We start from the raw sequence: 25,112 nt of genomic DNA, 5'->3' as shown, positions 1-25,112 counted from the left end.
TCTACTGTCACAAAGAGGAAGTAATATACTCATGTGTGTCATCCACGTGTGAGCTTACTAGGCCTTTGTCCTGAATTTGTGAGGGGTTTAATATTAAAGCCTCTTTGATTTGCTTTGTCTTGCTTTCTGTGGGTGAACTTTGTGGTCAGTGAAGCAGTTGAGCAGACCTGAGGTTACCGATGTGACCACGGTGCTCGTCGGCGGTGGGGTTTCAGCGGATCTGATCCAAGTTCTGGGTGTACTCAGATGACCTCAGACTGTTCCTTGAAAACTTCATTTTTGCCCCCTTTAGCAGGGAGAGCTGTGTAGGAAGGTGTATTATTGCAGTAACAAGAGGACAGTCTCCTTATGTTGACATTCTTTCTGTATGCTGACCTTTCTGTAACCTGCTTTCCTGGCGAAGTTTGGAGGAGCTGAAAGCAGAGCGGGCTGGCATCCACTTCCTCAACTCTTTTTCATTGAGCTGAGCTATGGAACTGCATGGGCCTGCTGTTAGACAGGTGGAGCATTTTAAATAACAAAACAGATCTTAGTATTTATAAGAGCCAGTGGCATGGAATAAACTAATGAGTTTGTAGTAAGAAAAGTAATGGGTAGTGTTTCCATGTGATGAGCTCTTTATCAGATATGCGTAGTCAACCTTATCTCTTCCAACTAAAGTTTATTGTAGGAGATGAAGCTGGATCTAGTTTTATCTCGTTCTTAGTTATTAGGATATCCCAGGGGTATAAATGCTGACATAATGTTTTCTGTGAAGGTCTGAAAGATACCTAAAGGACTTAACAAATAACATTCCAGTGAAATTATGTTGCTGTGATAGATAAAGCAATATTACAGAGCTCTCATTATCCATTTAGATACAGTGGAGGATTTATAATTGATTCCCTTGTCCAGTGACGTCTCCTGGCAGGACTGCTAAAGTCAATTAATGGCAAAATCAAGTTACTACCTTGGTAGTCCAGCTGTAACAAAACACAGATGATCTTCTAGTAGTGTTTTCTTGGAGCTAAGTAATCTTCTGTTCTGCGTTTTGTCTTCTCACTCGTCTGATTTGTATGTCTTAACTATTGCACTTGTTAAGTAACTTAATCTCTAAACCAGACTTTATATGAAGCTGAGAGCAAAATTGCTTTTCTGGCTGCAGTTGCATTTCAGCAGAATTCTTATTTTTACTTTCTGTTTCTGTTGAATTTTCTCATCTATAACAAGACCTGCGAGAAAGGGCGAAGGCCTGTTCTGCTGTCACACAGTCAGTGTGTCTGTATTTCACTGTTAAGAAGACTTTCATTGCGTGACATGGCCAGCAAGGCGTAAAGGAGGAGTTGTCTTTTTCACAACCAAAACAGCATTACCCCATCCTGCTCCCTTTTGGGAAATAATTTTCTGGACTGAAGCGAGGCAATTGCTTAATTACTTTATTTTGTCTGATTTTTAGAATTTTTTTTTTTGTCTCTTGATATGAAATCTGATCAGACCTGTACCCAAGTTCTGTTTAGTTTTGGGTTGCAGCTTCCACATGGGATGTTCTAATGACTGTATTAATAATTAACATCCAAGTGCTGGAGTTTTCCTTTTCACATCCTTACCAACGCTTTTGGTTTTGTTTGTAACTACATATAGATTTGAAGTATATTCCGAGGTGATTGTAGGTCCATTTTGTTGGTTCATATAGTTAACTTTTATTACAGTGTATCTTAAAAAAAAAAAAAAAAAAAAAAATCATTTTGGTTTCATAAACATTGAACTTATTTGCTATTGTGCAGGTCTTTCATCTACTGTGGGTGGACCCTGCCAAATGTTTTCAGCATCTAAGAAAAAGACTCTTCTTTCCCTTTTACTGAAAGTGATGCTTAATGACAATTAGAGTGGACTGTTGTTTCTGCAGAGCTATTGGTTGTGTCAGGTCTGCTTCACCCCCGTTCTTTTCGTTTGCTTGACATCTGATTTCAGAACAGAAAAAGGCTGATTTGTCTGCCCTCCTGTCCTTCGGTTTGGATATTGTTTTTATTGAGGAAAGTCTCATTTAACCACCTCAACTGTTTGAGACCAAAATGCTCAGATTCTGTTTCAGTCTCTTATGTTCTGCTGGAGGAGAACGTGTCCAAAAGAGATGAACCTGAAGCGTCTTCCATTTTGCGGTCATGCAGGATTCATTTCTCTCCTTTGCTTCTCTTTCCTGGGGTGATCCGATAAGCCATCCGTTCTTCAGGAGCAGAGAAGATGCAGGAATATTTAAACAGTGCCTTTTACTTCTGTGCTTCTGATGCACAGTTTAGTATTTAGTACCTTGCAGTTGTTCAAGCTCCCTCTGAAGGATAAAGATCCTTTTTGAAGGATCTTTATTTCAGGATTTCTTTGTTACAAACAACAGCCCTGTTATCTAAGAATTGCTTTCTAAAATTGTAGCACTGTCAGGCTTTGGTGTCGTGCCTCCTACCAGAATGTGGAATGTCATTTATTTTTACCAGAACTCTTAGTAGTTCAATTCAGGTTAATTACAGCTGCAACTTCCTCCTAAGCTGTTAGATCAGATCAGCACATCTTACTATTGCCTGAGAGCCAGGGGATTCCCTGCCCTATTCCTAGCTTTAGTCGCTGCTCTCACTGCTTATCTTGCATCAGCTCTGGAGCTCAGCGTGCTGCCCAAGCCAGTGCACTTAGTTAGTCTGGCAGAAAAGGGACCAAAAAAGGAGTCAGGTGGATTGCTGTGTGCCCAGCATGGGCTCAGCTCCTGGCTTTGAGAGGGCAGCAAGCAGGGGGCTTGGGGAGCATGTTGGATGGCAGAGCTGAGCTGGGTCTTTCTGTGCTGCAGATGAATTATCCTAGGAAGTAGTAAGTTGTTTAGAAACTGCTTGTCCATGTTTTGGTCAGCAGTTAATGTGTGAAGTAGTTGAAACCAGAAGCAAGCTATAATTACTGTCTTAGACTTTGCTTCTTGGCCCAGTTTCTCTTGTAGCATTGTATATTTGATGTTACCAGCCTCCATTTGAAGGATGAATAGCTGGCAAGTGATTTACCTCTTTGGACCCTGGATTTTATGGCTGTACTGCACAGGCCTCTCCCTGTTGTACGTACACTGCTGAGGCATGTATTAGGCACGGTACTAAGTGTGAGCATTCCTCTCCTTTTGCAGACACATCCCATGCACATCTGCTTGTCTTCTGCTTGGCTAAGCAGAGCTCACGCACAGAGCTCATCTGACTGCTGTGCTCTTCCATTGCTCTTCCATTCTCTATTTTGGATAATAAGATCCGTCTAATTGTGAGGCATTTTTGATTAACACAGTTTTGTATAATGCAATAACAAAAAAAAAAAGACTTTTCTATCTTATATTTATAGTGAGCAGCAGTTTTTCAGGTAACATTTTGATCTGCCTACTGTCTTCACAGAGGTGCTGGTAATGATTCCTGTTTGAACAGGCAGTGCTTCTTCAGCTTGACTTAAGTTGTTGTTGTTTTTGTTTTTTTTTGTCCTCATCCACTGGTTAGGATGAGGAGCTTTGTATGGCTTTCCAGAGCAGAGCGTAAGGGCTGTATACATTTAATGGTATGCCTGTGGGCCAACACCTCCATCTTTGCTTCTGGAAAACCCATGCAATGCATTCTTGTTGAAATAGTTCACTTCTATAAATGGTGAATTGTACCCGTGTTGATTTCTAGATAGATGACATTGTGGTAAAGGTGGAGAAGTAGGGATTGTGTTTTGTGAAATCTGCATTTGCAGGACCTGGTAGAAACGCTGATGGGAGGTAAAGCTGCTGGTGTGTGCTGTGGCCTCATCCTCATGAGGGCTAGGAGTTGCAGCCCCCGAATTGTGTGGTTTTTTTTGACAGAGACAATGAGTCTTTGAAATTGTTGATTGCTTTTTCTGACTCGAAAGTACTTGTTTGAAATTGCTCTTCAGCCAGCTGTGCCTTATTTATGCTCTAATTTCAAAACCTGTATGTAATCGGCAGCTTGACTGGGATTATGCTAAATGAAAGCATAAGGCAGGTCCTCAGCATACCAAGCTATTGTATAGTATGTACACAAGCATCCTCCCAGTAGGGTTCAGAGCTGGCTACCATTTTCAGAGTGTCAATACAGTTTGAAGTGCTGTGTGTTTTCCAGTGTCTCATTTATGGGCGCTTGGGCAGGGAATTGTTTTCCAACAGATGTCTCCAAAGCGATTTGATGAGATCTAGGAATACTTGTTGGGGTACCTAGTCCTCATCCTTTGTGAGGAGCCCTTGTACCTCTACAGGCAGGATGCTCAACATTCAGTGTTAATAATCCAAATGGAATAGGATACAAACTGCTGCCTTACGTAAGTTGCTGATTTCAAGTCGTGTTGTCTTAAGGAATAACTCATGCCCTGAAGCAGCTGGTAGTCAGCCCTTCCCGAGGGCATTGCTGACCCGCATTAAATCAGATTGTGTTCCTGCTTTCTAATGTTTGTGAGTCCAAGAAGATAGTGGTTGAGAGAACGGCCAGCTGGCTGAGGAGTCCTGCTACTGCTGGTGTTGGAGAAAGGAAGAAATGCTGCATCTTTTCGGCTTCAGCATTTGTTCTTTTCCACCCATCGTTCTTCAATGTCATGTTCTCAAAAGAAGAGAAATGTTTGTGACAGGAGAGATGGTATCAGCCACAGAGTGTGGAGAGTGCAGGTTTGGCGAGGTTGCCAGCTGCTCAGCATTTCTTCCCTTGGTTGGAATGGAGCACGTCCTGCTGTGGTTGTATCTGTAGACTTGTCTGTCTGCCGTTGATAATTTTTCTGGCATTACTGTCACATGGTAATTAACTACAAGAATCTCACGTGTTTTATTTGGCAAAATTTACTTCAAATTTTTCATTAGTTTCTACCCAACTTGTATCTTGGTTTGGTTGCTGTAACATTCCGCGGAGCACAGTGACCTTCTGTTAGAGATTCCTGACAGCTGAACACAGCATGAGGTGAGTGTAGGGAGGATGTACCAAACAACTTGTTGACTTAGACTGGCAGCATCCCTGAAGCCTCTGCAGTGGACTCCCAGCTTTGTTTGCACGTCCCAGGTGAATTCAGGATGCCTAACTGCAGATCTCACTGTTTCCACTCACCACAGTGATATTTCATTGATTATCTATCTTACTAGCTGTTCTAAAACATGTCTTCTAGGATAAACAAGACTCGCAGATGATCTTATCTCTTCATTAAAGCATAATTAATCTTTCTTGTTGATCTCAGAGGTTAAAAGTATAGCGAGTTTCAGTTCATGAACATCTGGCCTCTGTTTCTTCCTATGAAAGTAGTTGTTAAGAAAAAGCAGTAAGGAGTAAAAATCCTACTTCAGCAGTGCCACTTTCTCTCTTGAGTCACCTTCATTCTCAGTTATGGATGAAAGGAACCGGTATTTTTGCTATTTTTAGTGTCTGTAGCATCTTCATTGCTGCCGCAAAGCGATGATCGGGGGGGACATTGCTGCCATCAGAGGAGCACACAAATAATGGCTTACTGGGAAAGGGCTGCCAGGCAGATTTTGTTTATCTCTTCTTTCTGTAACCTGTCACATTTGGACTACTGTCTGACTTCTGTGGGTTTTTTTTTTACTGACCTCAGATTCTATTCATAATCATCTGCCTCCAAAATATTTAGAAATGCCCGTGCTCCCAGCATCACGGAAGAGCACGGCCACCGCAAGGAGCAGCAAGAGGTCTGAGGTCAGCTGTGCAAGGAACTACCTGGGTAGACCCTTAAACACAGGAATGCACGCTGCATTTATTTCCAGACTTGCTATTTTTCATAGCATTTTGATTCGTCTTGCTTCTTTTCCACCAGTTATGGCAATGGAAAAGCCATCAGCCAGCTTTCAAGCCACTGTTGGGTCAGTGCCTTACAGCACTTGATGAGTCTCATGGCTTTGTAGAGCAGTACTATGGATCAGCGTTTGCTTTCTTTTTAATAAAATTAGTTTTAAAATATATTTGAGAAGGGGGATCTCACTAATAACCACAAGATCTGCTAAGTGACTTAAAACCAAGATGATTAACAAGTTAAAGGTGGTGGCCTCTGTGTCATTAAATTATATAATTCTTCCACAGATCTGGCACTTTTTTTGCTTTGAAAGTGGATGGGGAGAAAGGAAAAGCACGACAGGCCTTGTGTTCTGGGCTCTGTGTAGGACACAGAGTGGCATTTGGTGCAGCCAGTGACTGTCCTGTGCGATGCAGCACTGGGTACTGAGTCTGCCTTTTGGAGAGGGGAGGCAGAGCTGAGCATCCTTCAGAGCAACCAGGATTATTGTTAATTATGTTTCTTCTTAATGGCATTTTAAAAATTTAGTGACCTTGTTCATTCGGTTGTGGAGCTACTGTGTATGGAGGGAAAGGCTATTTTAATTCTTTCTAAATCATTCATTTGCACACTTGTCTTCTTTGCAGCCTTACAGGGAGAAAGCTGTCAGTGACTGAGTGCAGGGATCAAGGGGCAGGTGGTGCCTACAGGAGCAGAACGTGTTGCGTCTCTCTCTTGGGAGTCTCAGAAGTAGTTGCACACGGCAGGGTAGGAGCACGTGATCCTCCCTGGGCCCTGCTTGTCTGCTTTGAGATCTGTCCGTACTATGATTACTTTTCAAGCAACAGTCCAGTGGCCAACTTGTCGGAATTTAACAGGGAAGTACAGCACAGTCAAGGACTTGCATAATGTGGGGCTGTTGTGTGCCAGCACAGAGCTTCCTGAGCATGCTTGCAGTTTTAGAGCTCAATACAGAGCTCTGCTGAGAAGGACTGGGGTTGTGGTTGATGAAAAACTTAACGTGAGTTGGTGGTGTGTGCCTGCAGCCTGGAAGGCCGGTGCTATCCTGGGTTCCATCAGAAGAGGGGTGGCCAGCAGAATAAGAGAGGGGATTGTTCCCCTCTACTCTGCCCTCGTGAGGCCACATTGGTAGTGCTGCATCCAGGTCTGGGGCCCCCAGCACAGGAAGAATGTGGAGCTGTCAGAGAGGGTCCAGAGGATGGCCCTAGAGTGGAACACCTCCCCTGAATAGGCTAGGCTTGTTCAGCCCAGAAGACAGAAGGCTGTGGGCAGGTCTCATTGCAGCCTTCCAGTATTTAAAGGGAGTTTATAAACATGAGGGAAATCAACTTTTTAGACAGTGATAGAACAAGGGGGAATGGTTTTAAACTAAAGGAAGGAAGGTTTAGATTAGATATCAGGGGGAAGTTCTTCACTGAGAGTGGTGCAGTGCTGGCATTGGCTGCCCAGAAAGGCTGTGGATGCCCCTTGCCTGAAGGTGTTTAAGATCAGGTTGGATGGGGCCCTGGACAACCTGATCCTGGGCAACCAAAAGATTGACAACCCTGCATGTGACAGGGGGTGGGAGCTTGATCTTAGGATCTCTTCCAACCATTGTGTGATACAGGTTAGCTGCTTATTGTGTTTGTGACACAGTTTGCTTTGTCATTAGAAAAGAAATTCGGTATGAGAGGATCTGCTGGAAGCACACTTCCTACAAGTTTGTATTGGAGAAGAGCATGCTAGCTCAAGAGTTCTCTGGTTCAGTCATCAAGCACAGGCATGGATTATTTTAAGCTTATCAAGTCGAAATATATGCCGTAAGCTCAATGAAATATAAATGCATGCTGTATTTGCAAGTCTAACCTCACATTCAACATAAATATGCAAGACATTTTAATTTATTGCCTCCTTCTGTGGCTTTTCTGCTTTAAAATAACCCCAACAAATGATTTCATTGTTCTGGGCCCTTGTGTTCCTCAGTTGCACTTTGATTCTGCATTGTTAGAGAATCTCAAGCGGAGGGCACAGAATAGATTGCTGTGTTGTGCTCTCTAAATACTGATTTTATTGTTTGTTTTTTTGTAGGCTAGAAATGTCAACACGGGTGAGCTAGCAGCAATCAAAGTAATAAAGTTAGAACCAGGTAAGTGGTCACTGAGACAAAATTTATACGTGTTTGAAATACATTTTTGTAAAATCAATTGAGTTTAGTATTGAAAAAGGGATAATCGCTGTTAAGTAGAGGAGAAAATACTCTTTCAAAAACTGACATACATGACAAACAAGATGTGAGAGGAAAAACCATTATTAGAGAATGGTTAAAGGAAAGCTGATTAAAATTTCAGCGTGAGTTGGGTTTTTTGGTTTTAAGTACTGTATTTTCAACTCATGTGGTATGAAAATCTGCATAGAAGAAAACAAGTAAGGAAGACAGAAAATTGTCCTGGAGAAAATGAGAGGGAGAAATAAAAAGGAAGGGTGATATAATAGGTGAGCATTAGTTGACTATTGAGAATTGAGTAAATTTCCTGCAGTTCTCTGGCAAACTCTGATTAAAGCTTTATTATATGATAGATTTTTTGCTTGAACCATGCTTATGTTGTTATATTATAAGTGCATATGCCAGCATTTCTATTGCAGGGCTGTAAGTGCTGTTCTGTTGATATGATAGACATGTTGAACATGAGTGCAGTAATTTGGGGAGTAAAATGGCCAGCCTTTTTGACTCTTTAACTGTTGGTGTTCCATCTCAAGGTTTATGTTGAGGTAAGTGATGGAATACTTTAAATATTAGGTGGTTTTATTTTTACAGAGTTTGCAGCTGAGAACTAAAAGGAATTACTGCTTTCTCCCTTTTTTTTTTTTTTTTTTTTTTTTGTCTTAGATTCTGGTGGTGCATGTATGTTTGAAAATATAAATTCAGGACACAACAGTATGTTACACATAGTTCCAGAAGTGTATGTTCATCATGCAGCTTTTCATCAAAGCCACGGCTCAGTAGAGCAGCTCCCATCATTGGAGGACGTGGCTGTGTGTAGCGCGGGTTTTCTGCGGCTGGCTGCGTATCTCTGTGGAACTATAAAGCTAAAGCAGGGAAGGAGAGTTGCACAGTGAAGAAAGAAGAAAAGACAACGCCAACCTTTCATGTAATGCAGTTTTTCACTTAACTGATTCCTTCCACTCTTTCAGAAATATGGAGTGGCTTATTACATGGAGTGGGACTCGCTGAATTACACTGCGCACATTATCTGAACAGCAGGCAGCGAGAGGATGCACTGCTGCTGAGGGAGCTTGCCCTTGTGCTGTGTTGGCAGGGATAGCGTCTGGCATCTTGCAGCTGAATCAAGTATTTTTGGCAGCCTTTGGGCACTAAGAGGAGTACAAAAAGATGAGCTTTAGTTACCCTCAGTTTGCTTGGTGAGCTCAGCTTTTCTCTTCGTAATTGTCACTTCTAGTTGGAGTAGAGGGTTGACTCACAGCTTCGTAAGTGTCCACGTTCCAGAAGTGCAGTACTGGCTTACATGCCAAGTTTTGTGGACCTGGGGACAGTGTGAAAATTAAGAGCTAATTATGGTTGGTGCTCACACTGCTTTAATATTTTGGATGCAAATGAAAGGCACCCTTCAAAAACTGTAGGAATCACAGAATTGTAGAGGTTGGAAGGGACCTCTGGGGATCATCTTGTCCCAACCCCCTGCTAAAGCAGGTGTTTCCTGGCGTAGGTTACACAGGAGCTGTATCCCTTCACGGAGATAACTGCTTTCATGTTAAAATAATTTCTTCTTTGCTCTTCAGCATTTGCTTGGAGTATTTGGCTAATGGGAGAGTCAGGATACAGCACACCATCAATAATAAGCCATTGGTAATGAAGCTACCTTGCAGCTTGCAGTTTCAAATTTGCTTTCAGTAAATCTACATGTGGATATCAGATTTGAGGTACCAAACTGTTAGATGCCTGGTATGTTAATGGTTGGGAAAAACGTGAACCATATTTACTTAGATAATAGGTTGGCCAGTTCTGCTGGAGTTTATTGTGTTACATTTGAAACTTAGCAACAACTGTATCTGATAAGTGATTTTGGGTTGTGACAACCAGTAAGTAGAGGTGTATTATCTATATCGAGCTTTTTAGACAGTAGCTTTAGCTCCAATTAAAAAAAGTCTAATTTTAGCGTTTTGCTGAAGTGTCCTATAGCAGTAGAGAAGAGTTTTTACACACTTTGCCTTTCATATTTCTTGAATTTGCTTCAAGTGTTTCTTAACCATTTAGCTTCATGAACAAATTTAGAGCTTCAGGCCAATAAGAATGAGTTGGTTTTTGTACTGTGTATGTTTAGTAGCTAAGCAGACTTCAGAAGAAATCTGTCAGAAATAGCATACCAGAATAGCTGTAGTTTGCTACAGCTTGAGAGATTTCAGGAGAGTGCCACTGAAATGCAAAGGAACATTTGATGTGTTTCTCAAAAATAAAAAAAGCTGTCAGATGTGTTATTGGCATTGTCTTACATGTTGATTTCTCTCGCCTTCTCTAACTTACTTACAAAATCCCTGCATAGCACCACTGAAACAAAAACATCTCTGGTGCTCCATTTTGTGTACATCTGTCTCAATGTATGCATCTGGTAGGAGTCTTTCATAGAAAGACAGGTGCAGCCTAAGTACCAAGTCATAAGATGTCTGTCAGTGTTTTATCTGTATGTAAGTTATGTGCAGTCCATAAATGTGTGTGCTTGCCGAGTCTACTGAGAAGTTGCTGCGGTGTACTATTGAGTGGTTTTTTTGTTCAGGAAGGTGATAGGATGCACGTTGGACACATGGCCAAAAATAGCATAGTTTTGTTATGTTTGAGGAACCTGGAGTGTTGGCAGGGCATATGCAGATGGACGCAGTGGGGCCTCAGGGAAAACAGAGCTGAGAAAGATGTGACACTTCCGAAGAAGTATCCACAGATGTGAAGTCTGTCTGGCCACAATGAGACTTGTTATTTGTAAGAATGTTCTTACTTACTGCTAACAAGCATTGATTTACAGTTGTTTCACATGCATAGAAAATTGGCAGATAATTAATTTTAATTCCTCAAAATGCTTTTTTTGTAAACGTACTGAATGTCTAATTGAGACGCAGATATGGGCCAGGCCAATGATACTATTCATTCTTCTTTTCAGGAGAAGATTTTGCTGTTGTGCAGCAGGAAATCATTATGATGAAAGACTGTAAACATCCAAACATTGTTGCTTATTTTGGCAGCTATCTCAGGTACGGTTTGGTTCTTTTGCTCGCTTAAAAATGCCTCGATATTGACTTGAAAAGTATAAGTCCATAGTGTGACATAGGCAAAACACAATTTACCAAATAAGTACTATCTCCTTATTTACTTTTTTCCCTTTTACTGTGAAATCTGTTCACCTCGCTGCAGTTCTTTCTAGAAAGAATGTTTCTCTCAAAGTCTTTCAATGACTGGTAGTTAAATCCGTTTCAGAGAAATGTCTCTTAAATTTGCAGAACTTTAAAAAGTATAAATGTTGCATAACACAGAGTTTTTGGCAATACTGTGACTTAATTGCTCTTGTCACGTAAAATTGTGACGACTTGAAATTGAGTGTTATGGGGAAATAACAAACCACAATTCTTCATCTCCTTTTCTTTTTGTTTTCACCTCGTGTAAGAGTACTGGCGCTATAATGCTTTGTAATGGAGAGACTTCTTGCTTTCAGGTATTCACACATCTTTTATCTGGAACAGTATAGATAGAACACTATTTACTGCAGGACACTCTGCAATCTTGACGGTATGCTAGACCACCTTTGTAGTAGAAGGATGCCAGGTTGAGGTATTCATGTGCTTAGTAGCCTTCAGCAGCTCCTGCTGAAGTTTTCCGTGATAGCCATCTGCTGCAGACAAAGATTTTCAGCAGTATTGGCCAAGTGTTTCAGAGAAGATACAGGTGTTTCCACATGAAAAATCAGCACGTGAAAATGTTTGAAATTACCATCTCTGAAGAAGAAATTCTGCTTCTTTATTTGGTGTGCACCTTTTCTATTTAAATCTAAAATACTACATTTCTTTTACCTTAATTCCAGATCTGTTAGGGCTTGTGAAATCCAATTACTGTTTTCCTTGCAGCTGGCAGGCTTGGTGCACATTTGCAGTACTGCGGAAGAGCTGAATGTGCACTCCCTGGCTCACTCAGTCCTTGTGAGGTGTTCCCTGTCTTACTCTGAGTGATCCAAGATGGAATGTTGAAGTGGAGAGCATGGAGTGCTCCCTTGTGCTGGCGGTGACCTTGGCACTGAGTGCCTGTGTTGCTGCAGCTGGCCAAGCTGAGCCTGCCAGCACTGGGAGGCAGCAGTGGGAAGGAGGCAAGGCCCTGGCAGAAATGCTGGAGGAGTGGTTGTGTGCCCAGTAAAGAGTCCAGAGATGCTCTAAGGAGTTTGTTCTCCCTCCATCCTGAACACTCACTGAAACCATGTGTTACCAGTGGTGGGATTTCAGTGCATTGTACTCTGTTTCAGTATGTCCTTAGCTGTTTGATGAGTAAAGTATGGCACCCTCAGATGTGATTCAAGTCAAAAAGACTTGGGTTTTAATTAAATTTATGCTATAGCCATTTCAAAGGGCTGTAGTGGAAAACCTGCTTCACTGCCATAGGTTAGTGTGCACTGAGGAAGTGTCCAAGAGGAAAATGAATTTTCAGAGTAAGATGAAATACGCTGAAAGAGGAAAGCAGACCATCTGTGGTCAACAGATCACTGATAGGTGAACATCATCTGTGCTGTTCCTCATCCTGCTGGTTGAGGCAGGGAGTTGTTACCAAGAGCACGTGGTTATGTACTGCTTGTATTCTGAGGCACACAAAGGGAGCAAAGTCTGATTAAAATAAAATCAACAAGGCGTGCTGTTCTGGCATCCCATACCTCAGAGGGTGCTTGTCTTGGCAGCCTTAATGCTGAGCTGATCTGTGAGCTGTGTAATGCGAGGGGTTTGTGCGAGTATGTGTACAGATAGACTGTGTTCATGTAGGGACTCTTGGTTCTGCAGGCTTCCACTGCAAGTGTCTGTGCTTCAGTTTGAACTGCATAAGTTTAACTTGAAGGTCACGTGCATTCTGTGCAGTGCTGGCAGGCTTTTTTCCTGTGCATGAATAATCAAGTCTTAAATACTGATATGTACCCTGGAGTCACATAAAAGATTTTCTGTATTGAGAATTTGTGGATTTGTAAGCTGATGCCAAGCAGACTAACAGCTTGTCAGGTGGCAAAGTTGGCTCTTTAGGAGAGCGTTTGGAAGCTTGGTGTTATGGTGACTAAGCTTTTTGAATTAAAATTGCATGGTAAAATTGTGAGTTGGGATCAGATACTGTCCCACTCTCCGGTTGTTCCTCCTTAATCCTCTTCCCAGCCTCAAAGCCTACCGTTCTTTGGCAAGAGAGCACTTTCTTAAGATGTCCTCTTCCACATGGGATGCCTTTCTGCACCTTTCTGCAGTACTGGAAAGGAAGCAGTGTTGCCGTTTTTCTTGATGTGAGGACATTAGTCTTGCATGCTCCCATGACAAGCAAGTCATTGTTATGAAACTGTAAGGAAGACTAATTTTACAAGAAAGAAGTAATTGAATGGAAGAGGGGAGGGCTTACGATTTCTAGTGCTGTTGGATTTACCTTGAGTTGTTTTTCTAATGCTTAAACTTGTGATAAGAATGTGCCTGTTCTACTTGTGGCTGTTTCTGGAGGTGAGGTTGCTAGCTTTGTAGAGGCACTGACACGTGCATCCAGCTGCCTTATCAGCTGTGTTGTCTAACCAATCACAGTGGGAATTGATTGCTTAGGATAAATAGTAGAATGTTATTTGATGACTTTTTGAGATTTCATGTAAAAGCAGACCATGAGCAAACACTTTACAAACTTAAAAAATTGTTAAATTTCACTTCAGTGTGAGTTTTGAGATTTAATTGAAGCCTCTTGTGATACTTGAGCTGGAAATGCTTTTTCTGTATTGACGGGGTGAGGGGAAAGTAGTTTTCCTCTAATCAGAGGAGATTGAGGCATATCTTGGCATAGCTGGAATTCAGTTTTGGTACGTACAGTTGTATTTTGATGCTCCTGTGCTTCTGCTTGGTCCCTTTCACACATGGTAAACTGCTTCTCTTTTGTCTGGGGAGTTGAATGGCTGCCTTTGAACCCTCTCATTATCTGACCTTTTGTATCTTCCAATACTAAGAAAAATACCATCATCCTATGCTTGGCATTTCACTTTGTGTTGTGCCTGTGCTTTTCTTCTGTTTACATATGGATTTTCCAGGCAGTTGAATTTCTGCCGTGCTGTTAGCCTAGGTGTTAGGTTGCAGACTCTAAATGGTACTGTTGATCCTGTCTCTGTGTTTTGTTTGCTATGCTTGCCATTTGCTCTGAGGACTCAGACAACTGTATATGTATGCTGTAACTGTGGATTACATGGCTGTTCACCATGTCTCAGAGCACTTAAGCACAGTAAGAAAAGGTTAGTGAGTCAGAAACAGTCTTCTCTTTTCATGCTTTTACATTTTTTAACTTTTCTATAGGACTTTTCCACACTGGGAATTTGTGCCCAATGTGTGAAGATGTGAATTTACAGCATGTAACTCTTTCATTTCCTACTGTGCAGGCACTCTGCTGTTTCAGGGCTGCTGGGATTTTCCTAGTTTTTCCCCATTCCCATGCTGGCATCAAAATAGGGTGCAGCATGGGGAAGAGTGACTTTCATGTGTCCCCAGCTGAGTCCTGTATTGCTGTAGGGAGCAAGCACAGGACTTGCAAGTGTCTTTCTGATCTTCAAGGTGACTTTTCCACTCTTGTTCCACTGCTGATACTGATAATTCTAATGTCTTTCACAAGTACTGACATCATTTCTGTCTGATATTGATCAGTTATTTCAATGAAATGTCTTTGTATTATTTCAGAGTAGCAGTGCTTTAATTAACCCTTACAACTGCGTGCTGTAACTATGACTTCTGTTGCATGAAACCTTTTTAATACCTAAACAATGCCCTTCCTATCATTTATAAAAGCATCTAGGGCATTGTTTTGAGGAACATGTTGAGGATGGACATGTGGGAGGAGATTCATAAAAGACTTGGAATGGAGCCTATTTTGGCTGTTACCTGCTGGTGAGAAGTACGTGGTGAGAAATACAAGCAACTTAGAAGGGCAAGGAATAAGGTCATGGCCACACAAAATGCTTCCAGGAGTACTGGTGTTGCTCACAGGAGTGTCTAAGGTATTCTCACAAAGCCTTATGGACACAACAAACCTCAGACCGGGGGCCATAAGCAAGCTGCAGAGCATCACCAGTCTTCCCTTTGGTTGTCCTGTGTCTCAATCTGCCCTGAGGTGGCTGAGTGTGATTTTTCCCTCCCGTGTGTTTTGAAGGCCAGGAATGACCAGGTGTGTCCCAGATTTTCTGCTCTACAAAGTGCCTCTCTGCCTCTGCACTTGTGACATCTGTCTCACCAGTGAAAATTACTAAATGAAAATGGAAGATGAAAACCACAACTATACCTTTTGTGCTCTACTGTTCCTTTGATTCCTTCAGTCTGTTGCCTGTTCCTGGAAGGCACGTTTTACTGCGGTACAATGAATCAAGCTGAATTCATTCTCTCTGTCAGAGAAATGAAAGAGTTGCCATGTGCCCCCTGCCACCCAATATACCCACAAGTATTTTCCAGTGAAAAGACATCACCTGAATAGTCACTTAGTCACAACAGGGGCTCCACTCTGCCCAGCTTTGGCTGTAGCAGTAGCTTTACTCCACTTGTGAAAGAAATTGAGCTGAAAGATGTCCCTCGGGCTTTCTGTATTATGAGTTTGTTTCTTCACTTTGTTTTCTTTTAATTGTTCTGTTCTGAAAGATGTGGAGGAGAAAGGAAAATAAGGAAGAAATAAGAACCCACTGTATTTTCTCTACCCTTGATAAAAGCAGATTTCACTTTCATTGTACATCTTCAACAGTGTTTTCTGCACATACTTCTATTGCTTCAATAAATGCTGAATTTTTGGTTATTTTGTTAGTTATTTTGACAGTGAATTATCACATAATGATTAAATCATTTTAGCTCATACTTCTTATAACACAGAGCTCGTAGTGTTCTGCTTTATAATGCTTGAGTCTTCTGACGTGTTTTACAGATACAGTTCAAATCTGACAGGCAATGAATGGTTTTGTTCACTTTTTAGACGTGACAAGCTCTGGATCTGCATGGAGTTTTGTGGAGGTGGCTCTCTACAGGATATTTATCATGGTATGTCAAGACCGTAATTCCTTAAAAGCTAAGTAAAGGTTGTTTTAAGAAAATGGAGATGATTACAGTGTTTTGGAATCAAAGAGGATGAATCTTAAATTTAGTATCCATAATAATCCACTGCAGGTCAATCTTAACTTAAGTATCTATGCAATAGGTTGTTTTTTTTCTTTTTTGAAACACAATGAACTGCAGCAGGGTGGAGTAACAGAAGTTGTTTCCTTCCTTCATCAGTTCATGTACCAATCACTGCTTTCCTAAAACTGTAAAATTAGACAGTAATATATAGATAAAAAAAAAAAAAAAAAAACAGAACAAAAACTTGTATCCTGGTGTGCTATGTTCATAGTCATCTCATTTTTGAGCTTTTGAATTTTGCTTTAATGCAGTCGATACCACAGCCTACAGGTACCTAGAAAAACAGACAGATTAGCACTAATGCTCTTGTCTTTTCTGAGAAGTGACCTTCTGTCACAATGTTAGTGATTCAGTAGTGCCCAAAGGGCCTTTTCAGTGCATGACATGTAAAAAGTAAAGGTGGCCTACGTGTTTGCTTTAGACTTAAGTGCATTGGGTGGTTGAATAAACAAGGAGTGTGTGTAGTTCTATCACATGCAGTCAAGATTAGTCAATTGGTTGCTAATTTTTGACAGACAAAGTCGCTTCGAAGAGTTTTTTCTTGCCCTGGCAATAAGACTTGCTTAGGAAATGACTATGCTACGAACATTAATGGCTCTGTGATTGGGAGATAATGTTTTTCAGACAGGAAATCCATCCAGATTTTAAATAGTGAAGATTTTCCATGTTAGGTTCCTCACATCCTTCTCATGTACATAAACAGCTTGCACGTGTTTTTTTTACATTTAACTTGGGTGCAATTAAGACAAGGCAGTGATTCACAGATTCACACTGTGTTCACATTGCAGTCATTTGAGCGTGTTCTTGTTGATCCCTCACATCTTCACCAGTGTTGATGAGAGCATGGTGCCTGATAGGCTTTGTTTTGTGGAACACCTGTAGAGTAGGAAATGAGCTCATGTGGCTTAAATGCCTGAACAGATGTCGTGCGGGAGCTGTTTCCTGTCGCAGCTGATTTTTTGGCTTCTCTGCCAGCAGTGGCTAGAGTGGAAGGTTCTTTTCTGTTCTTAATTACATTACTGAGTTCTTAACTCCAGTTGAACCATAGGCCTCAGCAATTAAATCTTAAGTGAAATAATAATTCAAGTTAATTCAGTATCGGTTTCTCCAAATAAACATGGGTTTTGAAGAAACTGTAGTTTAGTGCTCGATTCTTACTTAATTTTTTAACTCTCTACTCATTTGTGAAACCACATCCAACTTTTCTGTTTGCAAGCTTCTCAGGTTTTGTCCAGAAAACAATGAAGACTGCATGTCTGGTCATAAAACCTTTTAATCTCAGGATCAAAGTCGAGTGACTGAGGACAAGTTGCAAGCTGTTCCTTGCTTGTGGTTCGGTGTTTGTTTTGCATTTCTGTTCCAAATGTAGTTATTTTAAGAAACTTGGGTGAGTTGGGACCCTGGAGCAAAGGGGAAGACTCTTGGGTAGCTGCTGAGTCTGCTCAGAGGGAGAGAATGTGGAAGGGTGCTTGGTGTGGCAGGCCCAGGAGCCACATTTTTGGCAGAGCATGCGGAGAAAGGACAGAGGAGCTTCAGACAGCAGGTCGTGTGACTGCAGGGGAGTAAGGGGGAGAGAGAAGGTTATAAGGGGTGGAGCTTGGAGGGGCTCCACCGGAGCCCGGGACATAGGAGATTTGTGCAGGGGAAAGAGCTGTGCTTAAATTGCTGCTTCTGTTGTTATAGAATATTTCTTGTGGGTTTTCTTTGTTTTTTTTTCCTTCCTTCTGACTGCTTTGAGATTAAAGCAATCTCGAAGCAAGAAATTTCCATTCCAACAGGACTAGATAATTTTTGAATTTGAAAACATTTTGGTAGTTCTTGTGATGTTCCTTCTGTGGGAAAGTTTAAACGTTCACAGGGTGATCCTACTGAATCCTGTGAGTGGAAATTAATTGATATATAGGTTTGGGAAGGGCAATGTCTTACCTGATATTGAGTGGGTTTTTTTTCTTCCATTTCAGTGACTGGACCACTTTCAGAACAGCAGATTGCCTACGTTAGCAGAGAAACACTACAGGTAGTGTACGCTAAGGTTTTTGTGGTCATATACATATAACTGTAATGTAAAAACATTAAAAGCTAAAACTAAAAGCTAAAAATATGAGTCGTCATGAAAGTACAGCGTATGGAGGGCTTAGCATTTTTCTCTGCTGAGGAAGTCCTCTGTTGTAGCCTAGAACTGGTTTGTTTAATTGTGTGACCCTAAATGATCCAGGATCATTTGAGGAAAACTGTCACCTACTTTCTGCCATTTTTTTTTTTGTTTTGTTTTAAAAGAGAGATAAAAAGCAATTTATTTATTTGTCTGTATTTGTGATGCAAGTTAGTTATTGCAAGTTTGAAGGAAAATTTTAAGACTCAGCTTTGTGTATCTGATAGATATGTTCCAACAAGGAGGGAAAAGAAATGTGTATACTCAAGGTGTTCTAATTATGGTCTTTAGTCTCTCTTTATGGTGTTAACTTTCATATTTCTTTCTTAAACAGAATAGTTAGCTCACCAGTAAAACATCACAAAAACCTTCATGTTATGTCTTGGTTCCATGTGAGAGAGCAGCTCTTGGCTTCCACTGAATGCTGAGCTCTCAAATGCTGTTTGTTGAGAGCCTCTCGCACTCGAGATAGAGCTGGCTCAGGGACAGAGCTATTGCATGCCACTGACCATTTCTCTATGCTGTGCCAGAGATTGCTGTCTTCTCATTTCCAGGACATGTCATTTTCTTACAGTAAAGTCTCGACTTAACTAGTATGCAGGAGTGGTTTTTGTTTTTTTGTTTTGTTTTGTTTTTTGGAATCTCGAATACCTGAAGTTAGATTTCGAGGTCTGTATTTAAAAACCCATTAAGTGGTCTGATGTCAAAAACAAACAAACAAAAAAAAATCAACAACAACCAGTCACTATCAGTTCTGATTGGAAGCAGTGATACTGATTCTGAAACTATAGGTACTGTAATATGGAACTTCCATGATTTTTTTGTGCTGTTGACATCTGGAGATGTACATGTGAAGAGTGCATGTGTGACGCTTCTAGCTAATGCCTGCTGTTGCAGTGGTGGAATTGATGTTTCAATTGTACTCTCTACTAAAAGCAAATTGAGTCCAATTTTGGGTATGCGTGCATCCCTGCAGTGAGGGCGCACAAGGTCTGTTGATCTATCTAGGTATCTTCAGCCATTTGCCCCAGAACCTGTGCTAAAACATCTCTGAGACTTTCAAGGAGTTGGATTCCACCATTAATTAGTACTTTTATATTGCATTTGGATTTTCATGAACTAACAAAAAATAGCCCCAAACTGCATTTTCAGTGGTATTGTTGTCAATCCATACATAGAAAATGTTGACCATTTCACTTGAAAATCTCAAGTGCTAAGTCATGTTAGCTAGCATTTCCCAGTTTTTCCTGTTGATGGGAATAGGACCATCCATGAAAATGCTCATAATTGAAAAGGATCCTAATATTGTTTTTGAAATCAACTATGTGATGTCTTGCTGAGGTAATTGAAAGTTAAAAAAAGAAAATGTCTTAATATGGATATCTTCAGTGAAATGTAGTCATTGCAGAGGCTGATGATTGCAGAGTGCTGCGGATGTTTATCTGCTGCTTGTCCATGAAAGAGGATTTCAGAGATAAGCCCAGAGTGTTAGAAGTGGTGTGCTCTGTGATTCCTCACATCAGGATTTGACTGTACAGTATTATTTCAGATCTCGTGTTGAGGCACTGAGTCCTAAAATGTTTCACTGCCATTACCACCTGCACAAATGCATGACTTAAAGTTGAAGCAGAGCATTAACCCTGAGGAGCTGCCTGCTGGTGTCCTTTTAGAGTTAATTGAGGCCTGTAATGGCACAGGTGATCTCTGTGCTAAATATCTGGTGATCAGACTGCTGAATAGAATGCTGTTAGGCAATTTAAAAGTAATTAACTTGCTCTAAAAAGGTGATAGTTAACATATCCAGAGGAAAACTTAACCAGAAAAGTCTTTTCTCTCAGTTGGCTGACGGTGATTGATATTCTTCCATTCCACCCCTGCATTTAGATGTTACACTACTATGTACATGGAATTTCCAAGTGCGTTCAAGAGTCACTGAAATAAAGGAATGTTCTTCAATCAGAAAGTTGTTTAGATGATGAATTGCATACTAAATACGTCTATTAATTGAGTAGGAAAAGCATATAAAGTAAAATACTGGATTTAATTATTGTTTAACTATTTTTTGCAGGGGCTCTATTACCTTCACAGTAAAGGAAAAATGCACAGAGACATAAAGGTGAGTAAAAACTGAATGGAATTTTGGTGTTTTTAGGATAATCTACATTATCACCTCTTAAGGGTTCTTACTGTTACACGGCAGTTTTGGGGATGCTTTCTAAACACATAAGGTTTTTCTGTTTATTGGAATAATATTTTCTGCCTGCCAGAAGAAAAATATCTTTCTTTAAAGTGCATGGGAATCATTTGTTCTTTTAATTGGAGCCACACATTTACTTTGAGCATGCAGCAGAATTTTGGCATCATCAACTGCTGTCCAGTTGTATTCAGATATCCAAAAGGATGCTTTCTGTGCAGAAGGAAAGGCTTGGTCTTTTCCACATCTTTCTGAGAAGCTTGGTGTACCCTTCTGACTGAATCAGCAAGTAAACAGAGCTGTTGCTTGGCTTCTTGCTTCTTTTCTTGGTGAGCAGATTGCAGGGCAGTGGCTGCTGTTCCTTGTGCTCCTTACAGACTAACTTGTCTCCTCCTTCACATCTAAAATTAGAGAGCACCACAAATCAGGCTCTTAGCACTGACTTCCTTAAACCTTCATCTCAACAAAGCTGTATCAAAGGTGGCTTGCTCATACTATTATACTCTCTGTTAATAGTTTCCTTCTGATACTTCCTGTTGACTTTTTGTCCCTGGAGTTTTATTACTTACTGTTTGCATTTCCAAACTGTTCCCTGCTCACATTCCAGCTTTAGTTTGGCAAGCTACCCTCCTGGAAATATGTCAGCAAATTACTGTATTCCTGTTCTATGTACTGTTGTACGTGCATTTTTGTTTACCTACATTGTGTTTCTTTCAAACTGGGGATGCAATAATTCATAGTAGCTTCAACTGAAGGTGCTTTAGTATAGGTAAACTCCAAGTCATCCTTGTTGTCTGCAGGAGGATACTTGGGTTTTGTGCCACCAGGAAAATAATTTCTGAATGAGAGATTAATTTGGACACTAAACTTGAACATTTTTTGTCATACTTGATGGGATGAGAAATGATGCTTGTTAGGCTGCAGTGCATAGGTACTCATTTCTAAACAGAAGTGTGCTAATGAAAACATGGAAGCGTGCGTTTTTAAAACAAGAACAAAAATAAACGTGAGCATGGAAAAATACTATCTTCATCTGCAACTCTCCTGACTATGAAGTTACATTTGCTTCCCTCAGTAGCTAAGTTATGTATTTAGTGTATCTGTTCTGTTAGTCTTGAAAGGTGAACAAGGTCAAGAGCATGTTAACTGGGCCGTCACATTATTTACCCAGCTCCATTTATGAGGCTCATTAACTGCACTGTGCAGCATTTGCCAAAGTAAGCCTTGTAGCTGGAGCATGACTGCAGGCCCGACTTCTTCCCCATGCAACCCCCTACCTGTATGAAAGCAGCAGTTTGGGAAGCCCTGCATGCTGCCTTTCTGTCCAGTCTGTGGGCAGGGCTGGTGGCTGTAGCACTGTCTGGCTGTGTGTTTGGCTTGCTCCAGCCTTTGCTCGGTACTGCTTAGAGCTGATTGCCCCCTTTGGAGCGGGTTTGCTCCCAGTTCTTTCTTGTGGCATTTTCATGGCACCAGCTATCATTTGGGGTTAGCTTTGGTTATTGAGCTGCTTCTGGAAGCGGTGCATGTAGCCACGCAGCATTGTGCCCTTCAGAGGGAGAGCTAGAGGAATCTCTGCTGCATAGAGACAGAAATAGTTTTGTTAAAACACTGGAGTTTCAAGGGTGGCCCTTAAGGCTATAATTATTGTGGCCCTGAAAGGAGACAAAACCAGCTTGGCATATGAAAAGAAAATCAAATTACTTCCGTTGTGACCTTTAGAGTTCCTATTTCCTTTCAGTCAGTGTAAATAGAAAAAAGAAAGTTAGAATTCATCTTCATAAGCAAATCATCATAATTCTGTGCTCTTTGAGAGGGCTTTGTGTACAACAGGGAACTTTGTAATACTGTGGGCTAAAGAATACTAAACATTCATGAAAAATACTGAATATCTGAATTCCTTTATATAATAGAATGGCAAGTTACTAATTTCACAGACATTTCCTTGTTAATGCTACATATTTCTCAAATGTACAGTCTTTGGTTTATCTTCTCACCGCTAATTTGCTGTCATATATCACAAAAATATTGGTTTTATATAGCATCACAAAAATCTGCCTGTTTTAATTCAAATACACTTTTTTTTAAGGGAGCAAACATTCTTTTAACGGATAATGGACATGTAAAATTAGGTAAGTTAATTAACGATCTGTTAATAACTGTAAGTTGTGTGTAGTCTGAAAACAAAACCTTACTGATTTTTGTCTGATTACGTAAGGGTTCGTTATGTAAGGGATTAGCACATGTCAGAATTCTTTTTCTCTTGCTGGTAAGATCTAACTCAGTAGCACCAATTTATTGTCTTAGGAGTAATTGGAGTCTGGTTTTGCAACACTGAGGTAAAACTTCCTGAGTTGCAGAGATGGGGTGGAAGTCAAATCAAAGGTTTTAAAAAACTTTTATTGAAATATACCATCCAGAATTCTTAAACATGAAATATACCTTTAAAAACTGCCTGAAATAACCCCTTGGATTTTATTAAATGATGTGTTTTATCTTATTAAAAGAATGTTAGTCGTTGTTAGAACTTCTGCGTTATCCCTGTGTTTCTTGCCCTAATGAGAGGGGCCTCCATGTTTGGTAGGCAGCCGTGTGGAATTAATCAAAAGTATCTGAGATTCACCAAGTCTCTGTTCTTTGGTTTTTTTTTGTTTGTTTGTTTTTGTTTTTTTTTTGTTTGTTTGTTTTGGTAAATTATTTTCCAGTATACTTAGGAAACTCATACGGTGAAGAAATCTCTGAAAAACTGTGATGTTCTTAATAAAATGAGCTACATCAGAACAGTTGTTAATGATCTATATTTTTTATAGCTGATTTTGGAGTATCTGCGCAGATAACAGCTACAATTGCCAAAAGGAAATCGTTCATTGGCACCCCATATTGGTAATTGTGTTTTGCTTCGTCTTCAATATATACATAGCAAACATCATTCTGTTGAAAAATTATGTATGTTAAAGCAAGCCACAAACTTTCTGGATAGACTCATCACAAAAAACTGATGTTTCTGGGATTGTGTCTTTCTTTTAATGCTGACCATTAGTGAAATCATTCAAATGCTCTTAAATGTTGAAAACCGTTTGGATGTGGTGCTCAGGGACATGATTGAGTGGAGGGCTGTTAGAGTTAGGGCAGAATGGTTAGCTCGTGGTTGGACTTGATAGTCTTTAAGGTCTTTTCCAACTTGAGCGATTCTGTGGTCCCATCTGTGTGCTGCTGTTACTATTGACTAATGAATTGCAGTTTAGTCTGATTTTAAGTATGTCTGCAGTTTTATGTTCTTAACTGTGATCTTGAATTTTTTTTCTTCTCAATTTCCTTTTTGGTGTCTTACATTTCTTCCCCTCTATCCCAGATAAGTCTTCTCTGTAACTCCTCAGTTGATAACAAGTTTCATTTGTTTGACTTCATGGATTCCTTTGCTGCTTGTGAAATGTTTTTTCTAAACTATGTTTTTTGTTGTTGTTGTTTTCAAGCAAGAACTAAAGCAAGAAAGCCCAACTGAATGCAAAATAAAGTTTTTATTGTCTGTACTGTATCTTTATTCTTCCCTCAGTAAACTGGTTTGTGTAATCTTTTCTAAAGTTCAGCTTTTTGTTTTCTCCTCTCTTTGTACTGAAAGTGATTGTTCCCTTTTTGCTTTTGAAGTACATGATACTCATTCTTCACTGTAAAAGGAGCAGTTTTGTATGTTTCTTAGAAAGATGCTCAAAGTTCTGTTACGTGGCAGCATAGTAAATACAAGGAAAATGTGTGGATGGTAAAAAGCCACGTTCAAATATTCGGTCTTTGAAACAGATTACAGCACAGCATTTTTAGCATTTTTCTGTAGTATAAGTCACGCCAAAGCACAGATTCACTTCCCATTCTGAGCAGCACAAACACCCATCGGTCATGATTGTGTAACTGATTTGTTGCTCTGTTTCCTGAGTAAGATGTCTGGGTGGCTTGAGTCCTGATCTGGATGACTGTGTAACTTCCAAATGGCACCAGGGTTCTCAAATGACATGCCATAACCTTAAACAATAATTATGAAAGCTTACATCAGTTAAATACTTACAAAATGCATCAGTTTTCCATAGCAAGTCTTTTCAGATTTGGGAGTGGAAGCAAGTAAGGAGAACTGTTGAGACTGTAGAGAAGTTGTAATGTGAAGGTTTGAGTGATCTTTATAGGTGCTGAGCAGGGAAGGGCATGGTAGTGGGATGGGGGAGAAGTGAAAGGCAAAACTGCTGTGCAGTGTTGTCAGTTCTAGTAACCACACTATTTACCCTTGCGTTCCTTCTCTTCTGTATCTTTCTAAAGTTAGTGCATGTTTCTCCTCTGCGTTGGTAATGCCTTCTGCCTTCAGCGTCTTTTTCGATTTAGTGTTGTTTTTTCTAATGAGTTCTATGTGAAAGTTTATGTAAATATTTCACATTTGTACCACCAAATTGGATGTTATCTTCAGATGCACAGTCAAGGATATCTGTGTTTAAATAGTGCATCATTTGAGATGTCCTCTGAGTAGTGCTGTTTACTGCCTTACTGTAGAACTCATTACGTTACATTCTTCTGTCCTACCTGTTTTGAGTTGTATGTCCTATTTCATTGATCCTTTTCAGGTGTTCT

General features: G+C 40.4%; 1 protein-coding gene across 5 annotated transcripts in view; it reads left to right on the top strand.

Moving 5' to 3' along the window:
• Positions 1-25,112, top strand: part of MAP4K3 (mitogen-activated protein kinase kinase kinase kinase 3) — an 80,786-nt gene that overhangs the window by 1,554 nt on the left and 54,120 nt on the right. For all 5 annotated transcript variants that reach the window (XM_085219112.1, XM_085219111.1, XM_085219113.1 and 2 more), the window contains exons 2-8: positions 7,837-7,894; positions 10,917-11,007; positions 15,959-16,023; positions 18,123-18,178; positions 20,382-20,429; positions 22,594-22,636; positions 23,315-23,387. In XM_085219112.1, the coding sequence (XP_085075238.1) occupies positions 7,837-7,894; positions 10,917-11,007; positions 15,959-16,023; positions 18,123-18,178; positions 20,382-20,429; positions 22,594-22,636; positions 23,315-23,387 (434 nt within the window). The remainder of the gene's footprint in view (positions 1-7,836; positions 7,895-10,916; positions 11,008-15,958; positions 16,024-18,122; positions 18,179-20,381; positions 20,430-22,593; positions 22,637-23,314; positions 23,388-25,112) is intronic.

The sequence above is a fragment of the Meleagris gallopavo genome, chromosome 2 (assembly GCF_905368555.1).
Source record: "Meleagris gallopavo chromosome 2, MGAL_WU_HG_1.1, whole genome shotgun sequence".
In the NCBI taxonomy this organism is placed as follows: domain Eukaryota; kingdom Metazoa; phylum Chordata; class Aves; order Galliformes; family Phasianidae; genus Meleagris; species Meleagris gallopavo.
Note: the sequence above shows the minus strand (reverse complement) of the source record. Positions and strands in the feature narration are given on the sequence as shown.